This window comes from Protobothrops mucrosquamatus, unplaced genomic scaffold (genome assembly GCF_001527695.2).
Source record: "Protobothrops mucrosquamatus isolate PMUCROS unplaced genomic scaffold, P.Mucros_1.0 scaffold3893, whole genome shotgun sequence".
Lineage (NCBI taxonomy): Eukaryota > Metazoa > Chordata > Lepidosauria > Squamata > Viperidae > Protobothrops > Protobothrops mucrosquamatus.
In genome coordinates, this window is record NW_015389840.1 from 68,744 (window position 1) to 87,888 (window position 19,145).

The 19,145-nt window shown below is 35.8% G+C and overlaps 2 protein-coding genes across 2 annotated transcripts in view; one reads left to right on the forward strand and one right to left on the reverse strand.

Moving 5' to 3' along the window:
* Position 1: 1 nt before the first annotated feature.
* CUNH6orf120 (chromosome unknown C6orf120 homolog) lies at positions 2 to 3,251 on the reverse strand. The gene is made up of 2 exons (XM_015827713.1): positions 3,121 to 3,251; positions 2 to 1,378 (listed from the first exon to the last, which is right to left on the reverse strand). Exon 2 carries the CDS (start codon positions 1,371 to 1,373, stop codon positions 813 to 815), a length of 561 nt encoding a protein of 186 aa, XP_015683199.1. The 5' UTR covers positions 1,374 to 1,378; positions 3,121 to 3,251; the 3' UTR covers positions 2 to 812.
* Positions 3,252 to 6,754: 3,503 nt separating this feature from the next.
* Positions 6,755 to 19,145, forward strand: part of WDR27 (WD repeat domain 27) — a gene marked incomplete at its 3' end in the record, with an annotated part of 18,300 nt that continues 5,909 nt past the window's right edge. The window contains exons 1-11 of the mRNA XM_015827707.2: positions 6,755 to 6,949; positions 7,662 to 7,803; positions 9,096 to 9,220; positions 10,653 to 10,766; positions 11,327 to 11,378; positions 12,109 to 12,179; positions 12,729 to 12,840; positions 13,353 to 13,485; positions 14,399 to 14,502; positions 14,818 to 14,885; positions 15,858 to 15,991. Coding sequence (XP_015683193.2) covers positions 6,755 to 6,949; positions 7,662 to 7,803; positions 9,096 to 9,220; positions 10,653 to 10,766; positions 11,327 to 11,378; positions 12,109 to 12,179; positions 12,729 to 12,840; positions 13,353 to 13,485; positions 14,399 to 14,502; positions 14,818 to 14,885; positions 15,858 to 15,991 — 1,250 coding nt within the window. The remainder of the gene's footprint in view (positions 6,950 to 7,661; positions 7,804 to 9,095; positions 9,221 to 10,652; positions 10,767 to 11,326; positions 11,379 to 12,108; positions 12,180 to 12,728; positions 12,841 to 13,352; positions 13,486 to 14,398; positions 14,503 to 14,817; positions 14,886 to 15,857; positions 15,992 to 19,145) is intronic.

A 19,145-nucleotide genomic window follows, 5' to 3' on the forward strand; every position in this document is an offset into this window, starting at 1 on the left:
CTTTTTTTCTTATGGCCTTTCCTGGTGATGCAATATTAGAGTTTTTTCCTAGTATTTTTCCTCTTCAAAGCGTTTATTCAGAACATACTGTATTCATTTTCAAAACATTTCAGCTTCTGTCTTTCCAGTGATCTCAAGGTCTTTTCCAGATCACATGTGAAAACATCTCACAGAAGTTGGAGGAATTCTGGAACAAGGAAGCTCAGGTATTGTTTCCTGAAAATGCCAGTATGGTGGTACTTCCTAGTAGGTGATGATTACATGATTTTTAAGTAGATATAGATGGGCTTGCACTGTGGAAAATGATTTGAAATTAGAGTGGGCTAAATGTTCTAACGTCAACATTTCATGTTTGAAATCTTCATGCTTACCTATAGGTAATTCTGTATTCGGGTTGCTTCAAATAATAGGTGGTTAATGGTGGTTGGAAAAGCAGATGAACTCTTTTCCAGAATCCATTCTTCAAATCTTTCTCATGTAAGTATTTCTATTTTGGCCAAAGAAGATAGTCTATATCTATCTTAATATATATATATATAACATTATTTGTGAATATATTAACAAATGTGTTGAAATACTGAGCATGAATTCATATTTCTACAATTTTGAAGTTTTATTGAAAAATCACAGTGAATTGTAGCATCCGTTAACCCTGATCAGTTAAGAGAAAACCATACAAATACTGTGCCTGCTACAATATAGCACTGGGAAAAGTTTACATTATAAAAATAATTATGGCTTTATTTTCCAATCCACAGCTTAGAACAGCATTCAATCAGTTGTACAGATTGCTCACACCCAAAGCTATAAATCTAAAAGAGAATTTCAAGTATTAATTTTAGTATTCCAATCAATATAGTCCAGAAGACGGATTCCTCGTCTTGATACTCATCTTCTGTTGAATGAAACTTCTTCTGGTTCATTTTCATTTCTTCTGGATTGTATGAGCCACCACCAAATGGAGATTCTACAACTGTTTGATCATAGTACACTTTCATTTCAAATTCACTTTCCATATGAGAGGGATGACCATAAATTCCTATTCCCACTGGGCGACGAAAGTGTGCTGGCACATAAACCACATCTTGACCACAAGTTGCAGACTGTAATTCATAATCATCAAAACTGGGATGAAGAGTTACATCAGATACATACAAGTCTGCATCACCTTTTAAACTCTGCATCTGAAGCACTATTTTCCCTTCATGATTTAGTCTCAAGTAGCTGTAATTTCCAGCACCAATCTGACCTTGAACTACATGCAGGAGAATCCATTCTTCAGGTATATCCCCATCCTCATTAAAAGCACTTGTTATAAGAAGTCCTTGAAAAGTAAACAATATTACTAGTATCTTCTTGTAGTAATGGGCCATCACACCTGTGTTGGATATAAAATAATTCTGCTTTGTGACTGAAGTAATCACCATATACCACGTTCTATCACTCTTGTAACAAAGCAACAAAACTGCATACAGTTTAAACATACTGAATTAATATTAAATAAATATAGAAAGGTTTTCCTCCTGGAAAATAAGTCAGAGATACTCTTCTGAAAAAGTTTATACCACTGGGATGTCAAGACCAACTTGATAACACAGATTGAAAGCATGTCATTAATAGTTTAGCAGTAAATGTGATCTTCGTAAACATGACAGGAATAGGCTAATTTTGCATAAAAATGCCCTGAGAAATAAGCATCTGTGATTTATTTAAATTTCAACAAGAGTGTAGATTTGCTTTTCTGTAGAACACAGGTTTTTTTTTTCTCCTTTAAATAATTACAGAGTGGTTCTATACTGCTATAGGCTTCATATGAAAATTAGGATTATTCCATACCTTTCCCCATCGTGCTTCAAACATAATTTTATAAACACTAAACTGATTGGATCCTAAACATGCAGAGAGGCAGCGTGTTTTCATAGAAACGCCACAGTGACTGCATATCTTAACCTATCTTAAATCTATAGATTCTGAAGGCAGAAAGAGTCCCAGAGTCTTACAATACCTAGGGAGCAGCAATTCTTTCCCCGGGTCCTGAAATCGCAGGACAAGAGATGAATACACGCTGCTTTTCATCAGTCAGAAGCAGGCAACTCCAACCTAAAACAGGGGTCCTCAACCTTGGCAATTTTAAGACTTGTGGACTTCAATTCCCAGAATTCCTCAGCCAGCAAAGCTGGCTGAGGAATTCTGGGAGTTGAAGTCCACAAGTCTTAAAAGTTGCCAAGGTTGAGGACCCCTGACCTAAAAGGTAACATCAATCCCTCATAACCGTAATTTGCTAAGTAGGGCTTTTTGGGGGGCAGCGGGGTTAAGAGAGAAGAGACACAAAAGCGAAACCACAGAAAGGCGCTCCATGCTCCGTTACGCCGCAAATAACGGAGGAGGCTCCCTGCGTTAAGTTAAACCGAATTTAGCCTCGGCGTAGGAAGTTGGCCAGGGCTATAAAACTCAGTCCCCTGCGGGCAGCGGACCCAGTGCCGGCTTGCTCGTTTCTTTACACGACATTGAACGCACCACCTCCGAGGAGGTTTGCAATCCCGACAACAGGAAAGAGAGAGGGCAGAGGAGAGCGCGAGCTCCGAGGGGAACGCCAGAGAAGGCCCGCCAGATTAGTGTAAAGCAGTGTTTCTCAACCTTGACCATTTTAAGGCATGTGGACTTCAACTCCCAGAATTCCACAGCCAGCAATGCTGGCTGTGGAATTCTGGGAGTTGAAGTCCACATGCCTTAAAATGGTCAAGGTTGAGAAACACTGGACTGTCAAGAAATTTGGAAACCCGGTCCGGAAGGAACATCTCCGCCTCTTCGGGAGCCTCCTGCTTTCCCCCCCCTCAATTCGCCCGCTTCTTAAGGGCTTCGGGAAGCGTCTGCCAGGGTGGGGAGAAGGAATCTCTTTCGCCCTAAAGCCGCCGGAGTCTCAACTCTTCAGCAGCGCCTTATTACAGAATGCCAGGCAAGAGACAGGCCACTCCCCCCACACTCCGTCTTTCCTCCGGTCCGTCCAGCCTCGCGCAAGGACTCGCGAAGCTCTCCTCGGCCGCGCCCCCCCCNCCTCGGCCGCGCCCCCCCTCACTCCCCCCCCCCGCTGGCTTGCTCCGGTTTGTTCCCCAAACTCACTCTAGCGCCGAGCCGCTTCTCTCGCTCTCCAGCCACCATCGAGGAGGCCGCCAGAATCTTTTGACAGAGCTGGAACCCAGCTCGCCACGAGACTCCTCTGTAGCTTCGCGAGATTTCGACTCGAGCCGCTCTACGGATTTTTGTTCTGGGAAGGGGGAAAAAAAAAAAAAAAGGCGGAGCGATGGCTGGGCGGGATTATCTCGTTCTATCACCGTGGCAACAGGACACAGGTCGCGAGCCGAGGCTGAAAAGCGGTCAACCATTGGCTGAAAGGAACTTTACTAGTAGCCCTATTGGAAAAATGCCAGCGACCATTGGCTGCTTATTGTCGTCGTTGCTATTATTAGAGAAGTTTGGCATACATGCATGCCCCTCGTTCTCTTACTTTACTCAACGCGTGAAACTAATTCATAAAAACGAGATGTCTTTCTGGCAAGATGAGGAGAGCCGACTATTAAAAAAAATCATCTGTCGCACCATTTTTCAAAGCAGTTTACTAACAAAAGTGTAACATATAAAACAAACAATGACAAATATATGTATAATTGAACTGATTTGTAGGTAATCTGCAAGTATGCCTGATTTCCTACTAGCAATAACCATGATCAATTTCTTACGTTCCTTCTAAGGGGCCAGAAATCTACATGATATTGAATAGTTTTCCTTTATTATTGCTGTTTGGCCACATATATGAAATGCTGCCTTAACCAAAGGGGTTCACAAAGGAAGCTGGGGGTAGTGAAGGAGGTAGACATATATAAAAAAGTGTGTTGTGGTATCATAATGCAAGTTCTTTGTTTTAAGTATTTGGCGTGTTATCAGGATACAACTAAAAGAGGCTGCATATGAAGTGACAACTCATGGAAATGGAAGAAGTTGCCTACAAAAAATTATGCCAGAATGTGTTTGTGTGTGTGTGTGCATGCGCGCACACACGTGCATGTGTGTTTAAATTACTGCAAGACCTATATGCTTTCACAAAAATATTTCATTTGGTCATTTCCCCCCAAAACATACATATTTGAAAAAAAGATATTTTGAAATGTGTTAGGACAATACAATCATAATCAACTGTAGCAGTGGGATGCATAAAATAAATATGCCAGAATATATGTGTGTGTGTGTGACTGTGTGTGTATTTAAATTACTGCAAGACCTATATGCTTCCACAAAAATATTTCATTAGGTCATTTCTCCCCAAAATATACATATTCAAGATTTTGAAAAAAATATATTTTGTAATGTGTTAGAACAATACAATCATAATCATCTGTAGTAGTGGGATGCATAAAATAAAGTCTGAAGTCCATATCTATGTATGTATATATGCATACGATAAATACATATTTGTGTGTGGTATGTCTTTGTGTGTGTCTTTGTAAGTATATGAATATAAAGTTTTGCATATATAAATTTGTTACAGTACAGAAAATCAACTGCTTAGATGGCAGGAATTCTGTACAATACATGTAACTAGGAGTTTAGCATACAGAGGTCAGGATCACCAAATAGCAGCCTAAACAAAACTGGGCATTAATTATCCATTAAGTCAGAATTGAATGGTCATTTTGATTTAGAGAATATGTCTTTTAAGTAAAATAATGAAAATCTAAGTTGCATAATTAATTGTTCATGTCACCATTTTTGGAATCGAGTTTTCTTAATTATGTATGGCACTCATAACATAAGAGAAAAATATAGATGTTTTAATCTATTATATTTTTTTTGTTATGTACAGTAAACATAGTATAGTAACCCTCTTGAATAGTGTATGTTTAGTAACACTCTTTTTACTCTGATTACTTGTTCTTTAAGAAGACAATTGTTTTTCTGGAACCGTTCATAATCCATACAGGTGGCAATTTACCAATTCTGGACTTGCAGGCAAACTTTCAAAGATCCCATTCCCTCCAGAAAAATGAGATAGAGAGACAAATCGCCCACATATCGGGTTTAAGCTTGGCATATTACCCTTAAAGACCAGTTGGAAAAGGAAGGAGAAAAGCAGTCTTATCTCCATCCCATACAGAACAGCGCAATTCTTTCCGGCTCTTCGGAACCGCTTGAACGAAGCCCGTAGGAAGACGAAGCAACGTCTAGAATTGGCTCCGAGGCCTTGCCGTAAGCGTCTTTGCTGTCTAGGAAACCAGGCGACCGTCACATTCGGGCGCTCAGCTGGGAAGGATTTATGTTCACCGTCTAATCTTGCATACGGGAGACGGCGACCAACACTCGTGGCAACCACGCATGGTAAAGACAATAACGAGGACCGTTTCCCGAGCAGGAGGCTTCTTTGGGATTGACGTCTTCGTGGGTTGATTTGCCCGCCACCCACGTTGAAAAAAGTGCGGCGCGCGACCGGGCTGCCCTGCTGCAGGGATCTGCACTGTACTCAATCGTGTTTTCGTTCCGTCCCCAACAGTCGTGGATATTTCACGCCCCACTGTTACAGTGGGATCCTCGCGGGAGAAAATCCCGACGAAGTTCAGTTCTTCCCCAGGATTCTTTCTCTCGCGGACCTCTTGCTCGCAGAAAATCCTGGCTGGAGTCCAACGACAGGCTGTACCGTGGTTGGTTTCTCCGCGATAGCAAAGCGGAACTGCCTGGGCTCAAGGAGCTTGCAAAACTAAAAAAAAGGAAAAAAAAAAAGAAGGTATTTTAGAGGTACCTGATCTGACCTCCCAAAATCTAGAGAAGAACTAGATTGGCAACAATGAGATATAACAAGCGAGCTCTTTGTTGCTGTTCAGTGGTTGGCCAGAAATTTGCAACTTAGATCTGAAACCGTTTTATAAACCAAGCTGGCCGGGTTCACATAAGGCAGCAAGCCTTAAATAACCTTACTTTATGGTACTTCAAGAAAACATAACCTTGTGAGGACCGTAAGAACTATAGCTACAAGGCAACAATGAGCCTGCAGAGGTATTTCCTTGCCTAATTTAAAAAGATCCACATGAATCCCAGTTCTTTGCTGTAGCATTTTTTGTTATGTTTTCCCAATATCCTCTTTCTGACCAGGAACAAATTAAAACCAGTAATATATATTCATTTTCCACATCACAATTGATAAATCTAAAATGTGCAAATGGTATCTAGAGGATTATTATAAATCTAGGTTTCCATATATAATATGATTTGTACTTTTATAATGATGGGCCTATATAGTCCATAAAATCCTATGCTGTAATTTATTTACTAATTTTAATTAAGGCACAGAATTCTATTATATGGATTGCATAGTCTGGAGTGCATCCAAGCAAAGCTTTTATTGAGTAATTGCTAGATGTCATCACAGAACAATTGCTTGTATTTGATAGAATTGTTGGAATTTAGAGTTTAGAAATTCTAACTCCTGCCTCTGTCTGCAGTCCCTCAGACTTATCTTATGGAATTGCGCATTTTAGTGCAATAATTCATATTTAAATAGATTGCATCATTCACTTTATCTTAAAATGATTTAAATGAGAATTATTCAATTATTTTTATAAGTTTGGGAGACTAAACTAGACCCTGGACTACTTTCACTAAGGATAAAGTACTGTACACAATATTACGAATGATGTGTAAATACAAAATACCTCTAAATGTAATCAGTGATATAATTATATCCAATTTATTATGTCTCAGGTATACTATGGAAAACCTCATGGACCTGTACTCCACTGAAGATGGATATAACAGCAGCAACATTGTTCTTGAAAAACAAGTATTTAGATCGAAAGTACCAGAATCACATGTTCAACTGGCTTGTAGCCTCCATTACTGTGCTTTTCCCTTAAATGGAAATGAACTTTGTATTTGGAATATGAGTGATGATCCCAACCATCAGGTTAAATACAAGTTTCTTTGTGGGCATTAATGCTGAAAATAACATTTTAGAGAAAGCAATCCGCAAGCACCACTTGTGCCAATCCTTTTGAAATGAATATAGATGTGGTTAAAAGCATATGTCCAGGAACAGCAAATATGATACCAGTGATGACCTAAAGTACATATTTTCATATTTAAATAGATACTCTATCATCTATTTATTATGGCAAAGATGCAACATAGTTTTGTGTTTGCCTAATGTCAGATTCCTTAGTGCAATTCCAGATGAAGTTTTCATTCTACGACTGCCCTGCCACATTCACAGAACGTTACAAGGGTTCAGCCATCCTTATCTTTTACTTGTGAACCTGCCCATATTTCATTTCCTCCTATTTTCATTTTTTACAATTCCCTCCCCCGCACCCCCTTCCCCCCCAACACATACAGAATGTTATGGAAAAAATATTTCCTCATTTTCTTTCTCTTATTTCAGGACTTTGCCTGCTAAAGCTTATCCTAGATTGATATTTGCAAGGGAAGGCAGTCTTAGAAAGCTAAAGTGAGGGTGGAACAATAAAGCATATTGCTATGTCTAATATGATTTTATCTATACTGTATATTTCTCTTAAGGCCTATAAAGAACATTTCAAAAGAAATTTACACTTTTTGATTTTGTGCACTGCATCCGCCTTAAAAATAACCCAAATGGTGTTTTTTTTGTTGTTGTTCAGCCATTACGCTTAATAGGTCATCACCACTCGATTACTGCACTGGCATTTGGGACCAAAGTCAATCCTCTCCTTCTTTGCTCTGCTTCCCATGATTATGTGATAGTTTGGAATCTGGATGAATGTACAAAGAAGGTGCTAGAAGGTCTGCTTTTGGTGCTGTATTTAATACACTTGGAATCTCTTTACAATGGAAAATAGATTAGTTTTTTTGCATTATGATTCGAACAAAGCACATGTATTGAATAGGTTTTGTTGAAATCATAATCCAAAGAAAATTTTAATACATAAAAAATGAATGCTTCACTCAGATAATAGGAATACATTGAGATATATGTGGTTGAAATAACTTATGGATCACAGTCTATCTATAGAGGTAGGCACTCTTATTAACTTCTAGTTCCATTGTTCAAAAATCTTATTAAATGTGTCCAATGTTAAAATATTTTGCTTCCTCCGGTATTGGAAGGTCAAGTTTGAATGTTCCCCTTTAATTGTAATCTTTAGCTCCTTCTAGAAATTAATGTTAAATTTTATCTCTTCAAATAACAATTTCTGAGTGTAGTATATGTGATACCTGAATACAAATGTGGGTTGTATTCAGAGAAAATTGACTGATATAACAATATAAAAATATAAACCCATCTTTTATTTTCATGTATGTTTATAGATAGTGTTTGACTTATGACTATAATCGGGGCCAGAATCTCTGTTGTAAAGCAAGGCGGCTGTTAAATGAATTGCACTCAATTTTATGACCTTTTTTGCCACAGTTCTTAAGTGAATCCCTGCAGTTCTTAAGTGAATATACAGTTGTTAAGCAAATCTGATTTCCCTCATTGACTTTTCTTATTGGAAGTCACTTAGGGAGGTCACAAATGGCAATCACATAACTCCAGAACAATGCAACTGTTGATAATGTATGCTAATTGCCAAGCGCCCAAATTTTGACCCTGTCACTGTGGGGCTGTTGCATCAGTCATAAATGTGAGGACCATCATAAGTCACTTTTTTCAGTGTTGCTGTAACTTCAGATGGTTGCTGAATAAATGGTTATAACCCAAGCCCTGAGTATTATTTTTCTAATACATTCAAAATCATGTTTGCATGCAATGTGCAGATTTGAATTTTTCTTGAATTTCTATTCAATTTGCATGAATCTGTATTGTAGAAGGGCAACATGAACAATTTGGCTGCTTTAACTGTACCTCTCAATCCACTTACCTGGATACAGTTATAAACTTACTGACCTCAATGGGGAATACTTCTGAGAAGACTCATAGGATGTTGCGAGAAGTTCTTTAAGATATAATAACCATGTTATTATTTTTTTCAGAACATTTGTATGACATTAGGATATTTGTTTTACTTATCACTGCTGATTCTTCAGTTGATGGAATAATTTTAATAATTAAATGATTTGTTTCAATTATGCAGGGTTAATGCCACAAGGTATTGTGATAGGAACACTTCTGGGAATGGTGCTTTATGTTCGCTTTAGTCCAGATGATCAGACTGTGGCAGTATGTGCTGGTAATCGAATCTACGTGCTAAATGCAAAGGTAAAACCATATTAGAAAATGCTTCCACTGGAATTCCCACTAGTGTGGCTGCTAATGCACACAATGCTTTTGAATAGCCTTTGGAAAAAATCACATCCGTATCCTCCAATGGATTCCACTGCTTTAGTGTAGTGGAAAAGATTGCAGCAGAGTAATTTGCAAAGCTTCCATTCCAAATGCTTTTCACAGCCCTACCGTAGATTCCTTTTAAAATGCTTTGCACAGTTCTATTGCATATGTAGTTTGTAAAATAAATGGTTATTAACGTATACTATTTCATAGAATAAGCAAAAGTTGAAAGCTGTTTTTGTCGTTTTGCAAAAGAAGAGTGTTTTTTTTTCAAAGTAACAATGTGGTGGTATTAGGAGGTATTCCCAATAACCTTTGCAACCCCATAGAACAATAAAAACTGCTTGCTTTACAATGCAGTATTTTCTCATCTTATGTATAAGCAAGATCAAAGTCCCAGCTTCACAATATAAGCAAGACCCATTTTGTTATGTAACATCCTTCCTCATTCGAATGGAAGATATGAACTATAAGTCAGATTATCTCTGATTATGTTGCTTTATTCAAGGATAAAGATAATAAACTGATTCAGACATGTAGATAGAGCAAGAAGAATCATACAATAACAATAACACTGAGTATGTTACAGATTATCCATGCCTTTGATTAGTTAATGCCTATGTGTAATTTGCTTGATATTTGAAACTAAAGTCTAGGGGAAATGACACCCTCTCTATCCTCATTTTGATTATTGTAAAATATTATTTAATTAGCTCATATACTACTTAGAATGTAATATAAACTATATAAGATCAGTGTCATCTTGATCTTTGTGCTCTTGATTTTGCTTGCTGGAAGCTCAATGATCATGACCAACACTGGCCGAGCAAGCTACTCCATATAAACAGGGTAAATTCAAACTTGCTACAACTGGTGATATTACTTCTAGTCGGTGAATGAAACACCTGCAGTCCAACAACTAAGCTGTGAATTATTTTGATTTAATTTAAATATGAATGGTACAAAGCTTTTGTAAGCAGTTTTAAATTAACTCGATATATAATGAAATTAGATCTAATATTAAAATAGAGGGTAAATGTAACACAGAAGACATGGAGGCGAAGCCTAAAAGTGGCAATGGAATTTTCATTTCATATTTAATGGAAGTGATAACTAAAACAGAATTGTGGTTCAGTGGCTTTGCTTAAGAGATATGCGATAAGGTTGAGGGATTTTTTTCCCTTATATGTAAGATAGCTTTGAAATTTAATTAAATTTGCTTAAATCAATCAAGGTTGTTAAATTTGTCTGTGACCATATTAGCATTATAATTTTTCACATCAATCTATTAAAAGGTTATAAATAACCAAATTCTGTCAAATCCAACAAATGTCATTTACTTTTTTTCCTGTATTGATGGCAGGATGAAGCAATACTTTCTGAACTGGAAGGCCATCTAGCACCAGTAACTGCTGCTGAATTTTGTACTTGGGAGAAAAATATACTCATATCGATTTCTGAAGATAGAAGTTTTAAGGTAAGTCCATTGTTTCTGTCTTTTGTACTTTTTGATTGCAGACTTATAAAAGTAAAAACACTTAAATATTATAAAATGGAGATTTTTTAAATCAGAGAAGTAAGCATTATGAAAAGCAATTCATATTAGGAAGAGAACGACAAACTTTGTAATATTAACAAATATCATTAACTTTTGGTCATTCTGTATTGCTTGTTTTCTATATTTTTACTACTGTGAAATCAGTTGAAAACTTATTGGAGTTTAAGAGCGTAGCAAATCTAGTTTCCTCTGAAAAAATTGTTGTTTTATATTTGGTTGAGGAATAATGATATTTTACTCTCATGAGAATTTAAATTAGGTGAATTGTAGGTGTAATTTTCTCTAAACACCAGGAGCTATCTTTAATTCCATAGATTAGAAGTGCTAGCAGCATAGTGAATAATTTATTTGAAATTTTGATATTATTATTATTATTATTATTGTTATTGTTATTGTTATTATATATTATTTACAAGGCATCACATTCGTTGTTTTCATGGTGATAAACTGACTATTTAATCTCATGTATTTTTCAAAAGGTTTGGGATTACTGTATTGGATTGCTAATATATCAATCAGCAGTAATAACAGGTAGGTTTTAGATGCATATGATTCATTATCAACCTATGTTCCTTTTATAAAACAATGTGTACTAGTATTATTGCTTGGCAGAATGGGCAGTTGCTGTAGCTACCTATTCAACACTGTTTCTATATCCATAAGAAATTCATTGCAAGGGTAGGAAGCATAAAGATTCATTGCATGGGAATGAAGAATCTCTGGGAATCAGGGATCATATATATTTAATAAATAAAATAAACAAAGTTTTCAACCAAAGATTTCTAAATAATTTTGGGAAGCAGCTTCTGGAAAGAGAGTTTGAAATGGAGAAGCTGTGAGATGGGGGAAGGCAGAAAACATAAATTATATTCTTAACTCAGGCTTTTGTCTGCAGCACCTTTGTGCAATACAAGTGAGTTGTGATTAATATGAGCTTGAATAGTGTGATATTCAAACCTCTGAAGTTGCACATTCTTAATATACAGTTATTTTTAGCAATTTGTGAAAACATTGTGCAGCATCAGCAGTGTGTTCACTTGAGGAAGAATACCACCATTTGCCATTTTTAGACATAGGGCAGTCCATTTGTAAGTATTACTTTGACTTATATGCAAATTCAGATTAAAGGCAAATTTAGGAATGGAACTGGTTATTAATATGGGGGACTGCTTGTATTATAGAATAGTTTTAAATGAACTATAGATGGTGCTAGAGTTTCTGTTATAATACATTAATAACAAGGAGGACTTTTTTTTAACAGCGTTTCCTCTTTTAAGTCTCTTTATTGACGAAGCAAATAAACAGATTATCACTGGATGTGCAGATGGACAGGTAACAGATGCATACACAGTGTGACTATTTGTAATTTACTATTATAATATTAGATAGAAAATTCATATTTCATTTCTGATGAGCCGGTTTAGATCATAGTTCAATAATATACACCTTCTATTGAAGTCTCAAATTAATCTATTTCTAAATGACAAGGTAATTGACCATTGCCTTCTTCCATAATTTTTTTAAATACCTTTTATATATTTCTCTTTTATATACATATATAACTTTTGCATATATAGCGATTGCTTATTTTCACTCATTTTATACTGCAATTATAAAAAGTAAGTTGTAATGCCAGGAAAAGTGAATTTAATTTGTACGTTATAAGCCAGTCAAAATAGAAGACGTTGGTTGCCAAAACATTGGTGAAATTTAAGAAACTGAGGGTTTTAATTGCAATCATTTTACTGAAAAGATATGGAATATTATCTCAATTCAGTGGTCACATGCTTACCACTGAACTGAGATAATAAAATTAAAAACATTTTTACAGTGATTAATGTGAAAAAGTAAGCTACAGTGATTGTGTTCTTTTTCTTTCAGCTGTGGATCTTCAGCTTGATTAGTGGACATCAATATCGCTGTGTAATTCATATTAATATAAAGAAAGAGAGAAAAAAGTTTTACAACAAAATAACAAAGTTTGAGCATTTGGGTAATGTTGGGTAAAGACATTTTACAATTTACTGGTTGGCGAATAATTAATGGAACATGTGCTGTTCTAATTTACACTTTTTGATTGGAAGATATTAATTCTATTGTTCAAACATGAAGTGCCTTCATAAAGGATGCAAAGAAATTAGGGACAACTCAGAAATTAAGAAAAACTTGAAATATCCCTGCTGTATGTTATTTAAATTTGTTATGCCAATATTACCAGAGCATGAAGTCAGTGAAGACAAGCATGATAGGTGACGGACAATGATGTGCTTTGCTGAGTTTGTACCATATTTTTTGCTCCAAAACTGAACCTAAACCATATGTTGCTCCAAAACTACAAATAAGAAATGTAGTGTATTTCACTGTAAAATAATCGAAAGTCTCACCACAGAAATTGACCAACGAATACACATTTAATAAAAACTTATTAAGCTACACTTTCTTGTAGTTTTCACTGAATATCTTAGTAATCTATTTCTGGTATAATCACATCTCTGCATTTTCCAGATCAGAAGCAGAATATTTCTCAGACATGTACTGTAAGCAATATAGAAGAAGAAGATGCGGTTGAAACTACCTTTCCAGTCCTTAGAATTGAACACTGTGATAACCCAGCAAATTTTGGTGATGAAGAATCTAGGTGAGTGGGTTCTTCAGTGGAAGTGAAGGCAATATAACAGAGTTGGAAGGGACCTTAGAGGTCTTCTAGTCCAACCCCCCGCTGAAGCAGGAAACTCTATACCAGGGGTAGGCAACCTTGGCTCTTTTATGACTCGTGGACTTCAACTACCATTTCAGACAAATGGTTGTCCAATCTCTTCTTAAAAATTTCCAATCTCTTAAAAAAATTGGAGCACTCACAACTTCTGGAGGCAAGTCGTTCCACTGATTAATTGCTCACACTATCAGGAAGTGTCCTGCCTTTCAGCCTTTTTTCTTTGTGGCAGCCCCTCAAATATTGGAGCATTGCTATCATGTCACCTCTATTCCTTCTTTTCATTAAACTAGACATACCCAATTCCTGCAACTGTTTTTTATTTTATGTTTTATAACACACTATTTCTTTATTACATTATAATATGTAAAAAAATAATCAGATAGGTGTATATTATATTCTGTAGTAGGTTTAAATGTTACCATAACTGTTAAAGGTTATTGTATAGTTGGGATATTGTGATAATTAAATAATATAGAATATCAACATTTTAAATAAAAAATATGCAAATTATAAATCAGACAAATCAAAACAGAGAAAAGTCTCATCTTGCATCTTGCAGGGAAGTGCTATTGTTTGAATTGTGTCTTGTTTAGGGCTCCTTTTCTGACACTGCTGTGATAATTAATTCTAAATAATTCTCTTTCAATGTTGAGCAGTTATTAAAAAACAGATTTAGATGTTGTTTGGAAGAAGGCTGCAGATCGTAAGTGTTAGAAATTCTATCTGTGCATAATTTCCAGTTCATAAAGCCATGACATGTAAAAGTATATTCTTGTATATAAAATGAAGATACTTGAGGATTTTTTAAAAAAAATTATACTTTGTTTTTGTGTAGATTTCCTGATGTGAGTACCCAGTATTTGTGGATTGGAAGCTCTACTGGTTTATTCATAATTAACAACGCAAACTTTGAGTTGGAAGCTGCTTTACATTACAAAGGTGATGTATTTAAGATAATCTGTACTCTTTTTCCTCTCTTTTAATAAATAAATATTACATTACTTTCATATATAGAAGACTTTGATTTCTGCTTGCAGTGAACAATATGCAGATAAACAATTCATTAACATTTATTTGTTTCTTAATTTGTGATTATTGCACTGGAAATATATTAATTTCCGAAATGTTCGAATTAAAATATTTTGTGTATTATTTCAAAATGCATATGAGAAATGAAGTGGACTCAGGATCTCACCATTGTTTTAATGAATTTTTAATTTTTTTTGTTTTATTTATCTTTGGTTGCATGTGAAGATTTCACTGGTCTTAGTATTCAGATTGCTGGATCCTGTGCTTTAAGGCGGAAGGCAGTCAATGGTAAGGTGAGAAATTGATTTTAAAATTTTCAATATAAGACAATCTCTTCTCATTTAAAAACGGCAAATTAATTTTGTTTTATATATGGTGTGATATAAATTGCTTCAAATTTAAATGGTTTAGAAGTACACATAATAAAAATAAAAAATAGGAAAAAAAATACAACTTTCTACAATAAATAAATCATCCAACAATATAGTCTTCGACACACCTAACGTTCCACAGCATCAGTTTGAGCCCAAGACTCTCAGCAATTCCATTACCTTGTTCAAGACTAGAGACTGGAGGGCTAAAAGTAGAAATTGGCCACAAACTTTCCAACCTCTCTTCTCTTGTAGTAACAAATCCTTGCCTGCCATCATAATATCTCTATCCGTCAATGCTGTAATTCTCCTCTCCCAAATATGGTCCCTCCTGGCTGCACCAGTGGCTTTCCCCACTCAAACTGCCTTTGAGACTCTCCATTGATAGAGATACCATCAATAAAGTAGAATGTTTGCAGCTCAGAGTTGAGATGGTGCTCTCTGAGCTTAGTTGTTTTCTTGCAGACATTTCATTACCCCAACTAAGTAACATCATCAGTGCTAGAAGAGAGTGGGGTTAGAGATATCATCCTCGGACCAAAGCAATAACATACACCTTTAATAATTCCACACCCCCAGCCTATAATTAATGTATTCATTCTCCCAATATGTTCATCAACACTAAGCTCTCCCACAGACCCCTTTTATGCACCTTTTACCAAGACTGAGACTTAGCCCTCCTTCTCCCTATTCTCTCAGCACAAGAAAAGTCCATTCCTTTTTGGTCTGCGTCTCTCATTCTTGGACCAAAGTTCTACCATTTTAACCTCCAACCAATGTTCCCAGATGGATCTTCAATGAGTAGAATTCCATTCTTTGATACAAACCTCTTTACCAGGGAGGGATTTGTTTGCTTTAAAGAGAGAGAAATGCTTTATGGCTGTCTTTCTGCAGGTTTTCTGTTTGCTGACTTCTATGTTGGAGAACAAAATTGTTTTACTGGAAGTTAACGTTGCTGCTCTGTTGAGATGCCAGCAGAATAGTCTCCTTTTAAGTGGAAGGGAGGAAGGCTTTTCTGCTGTTGCAAGGTAAAGCATCATTTTACTTAACCCCATTTAAAGTTCAGTTCCTTTTATTTATTGATGTTATTTCTGCCATCTTTATTCTTTTTATAGTTTCTTTGTTTGAAAATATTTTTTGACAGTTTGTAAACATTCCAGAGTCATTGGAACTCGGGCGGCATATAATTTAATAAATAATAGTAATAATCATATAAGAGATCAGAATATTATTAGGATTAGAATTATTAGAACAATTAGAATTAGAATAGAGATAAAAGAATGTGAAGATGAATTTAGTAACAATCAAATGCACCTAATAATAACAGCGGAAATGGTTAAAAATTGAGTGAAAAGGATTAAAAACTGGACATCTCCTGGAAAAGTAATTGATTTATTTTCTTTATCATTATTGACATTACATATTTTGTTTTTTAGCTGTGAATAAAATACTTGAAATGAGACTTTAGGCTTATCTCATCCACTTTTATGAAAATATATTGCTAACAGACATAAGCAATTTTGTATCTAGGTAACAAATTTAATTTAAAATATTGTAATAGATAAATATCTTTTTCACAACTGTAGGATTGAGAAATATGTCTTTTTATGAATAATATATAGGTAGTCTTCATTTAGTGACTGCCTTGTTTAGCGAGTGTTCGCAGCATCCACAGTGATGAAAACGTACCTTTGCAACCAATCCTTGCATTTACAACTTTCACAGGTCTGTAAAGCAAAGCTGAAGTAAGATCACTTAGACTACTGTGCTTCACAACTGACTTGCCAGTCCCAGTTGTGAATTCAAAACAAGAACTACGTGTAACAGTATTCTTAGTGTTTGGTAGAAAACAACAATAAGTGCTAACTACAGTATTTTAAACCACTAGATATAATTAATGCAGGTTATCTTCAATTTAGGTTATCTAATTATAAAAATGTATTATTTAAATTGCAATATCCATATAAGGTGAATAACTGGTAGACATGGACCTGAAGCCAAAAAAAGAGTGGCCTGCTTAAGATCACCATGTCAATTTATGACGGAAGAATTTTGTGATTTCTTTGCTTATTCCTTCAGCTATTTTTTTTATTAAATTTTTTTATTAATTTTTCAAATAAAATATGAACAAATAGTACAAATATGGTGCATTTTATTAGAAAAACAAACACATAAAAAGCCTATTCCGAAATAATCGGCGTCCCCCCCCCTGCATCCACACTCCCTCCACCTTCCTACCTACTTCCCTCTCCTTCCTCCCCCTCTTGACCACTACCTCTCCTCTTTCCTCCTTCCCAGCTATCCTACACATCCCATCACCTTCTTTTCTACCACCTCGGATGCAGTTTAGGGGTACTAGCCGATCATCTCCTCTTCTTAAAAACAAACATTTACATTTACATTACATTTATAAATACACAATTTTTTTTATAATTCTACCCCTTCATCCCCTTCCCCCCTCCCCCTCAGACTTCCCAGAACTGAGTACAGGGATAAATACATAACATCCCAAATCTAAAGTAAGCTATCTATTCATAATACAAACAAAATTTAACATACTTTAACTCTAACATACAATAATAAACTTAAAAATAATATATATATATATATATATATCAGAAATTTCTTTAAAAATGTGATCCCTAGGTAGTTCCATATTAGAATCAGTGAACAAACACGAGCACTAGGGAATATGATAAAATAATTTAATATTAAAATACTAATAAAACGCCAATTAAAACACCTAGCTTTCGTCGGCCATCTGCCGACGTCCTCAGGGCTCAAAATGTCAGTCCATGGGAGAGTCGTTTTTATAGTTTGACTAGCGTGTGTGCACGGCTCCTTGACCTTGTTATTGGGCCGGCCATGACTAGGCACGTTCCTGACGCCGGTTCCTTGGTAACAGCTTCCTCCCTCCCGCGCCTCTCATCCGTACAGCTAGCATCAGAGAATTTTTCTTTTTTAGAGCTGGATGTCAATGGGGGATCTCCTTTCACACACTCAGATCCATCTTCTGTTTTCCTTCCCATACCACTTTCATACCCTTCCCCTTGGGTCCTTCCCAATGCCGCTCCACACTTCTTAGTCCATAATCGAGTACACGTCGCACCACCTCGTTTTCCAACGTCTCCCCCCCTCCCCGTCCCCTTTTTGGTGGTACAGCCTCCTATTTTCTTATCTCCCCCCTTTTTTGTTCCGATGTAATTATCCTTGCAAATGCAATGATCGGGGGTTGCGGTCTTTTCCCTTTCCCCTTCCCAGCCAGCAATCTGCCTCTCAGCACTCCCCCTATTCCCTTTTCCCGTCTTTTTCCTGATGGTGCAGCTTTTCTTATCCTCCCCCTGTTGCTCAAGTCAGTGATGGTGCAGCTTTTCTTATCCTCCCCCTGTTGCTCAAGTTTTATTAGTATTTTAATATTAAATTATTTTATCATATTCCCTAGTGCTCGTGTTTGTTCACTGATTCTAATATATATATATATAAATTATATTAAATATATAGAAAATATTAGAAAAAAATATTTATTCAAAAGCTATATGATAATTAATCACTTCATACTTTCTCTTCATATACGGTAATCTATCAATCTTCTCCACACCGAAATAAATTTTTCTTTAGATTGATCCTTCAAGTATGCGGAAATTTTTGCCATTTCTGCAAAATATGACACCTTCAATCTCCAATCATCCATAGTCGGTAATACCTCTTTCTTCCAGTTTTGAGCAATCAATAATCTTGCTGCTGTTATACAATACAACATCAAATTCATTTCTTTAGGATCCAAATTTTCCATAATACCCAATAAAAATAATTGCGGTGTAAATTTTATCTTTTTCTTAAAAATCTGTTGAATATTCCACCAGATCTTAATCCAAAAAGCCTTTACATCCCTACATGTCCACCAAATATGATAATACGTTGTGTCTAAATTACCACATCTCCAACATTTTGGCTGCAAGTTTGGATACATGCAAGACAATTTATGGGGATCTAGATGCCATCTATAAAACATTTTATAAAAATTTTCCCTTAAATTCTGTGCTTGGGTGAACTTGACATTTCTTACCCAAATTACCTCCCATGTATCTAACATAATTGGTTCTTGAATATTTTGTGCCCATTTAATCATACAATCTTTAACTAATTCTGTTTCTGAATCAAATTCTATCAAAACACTATAAA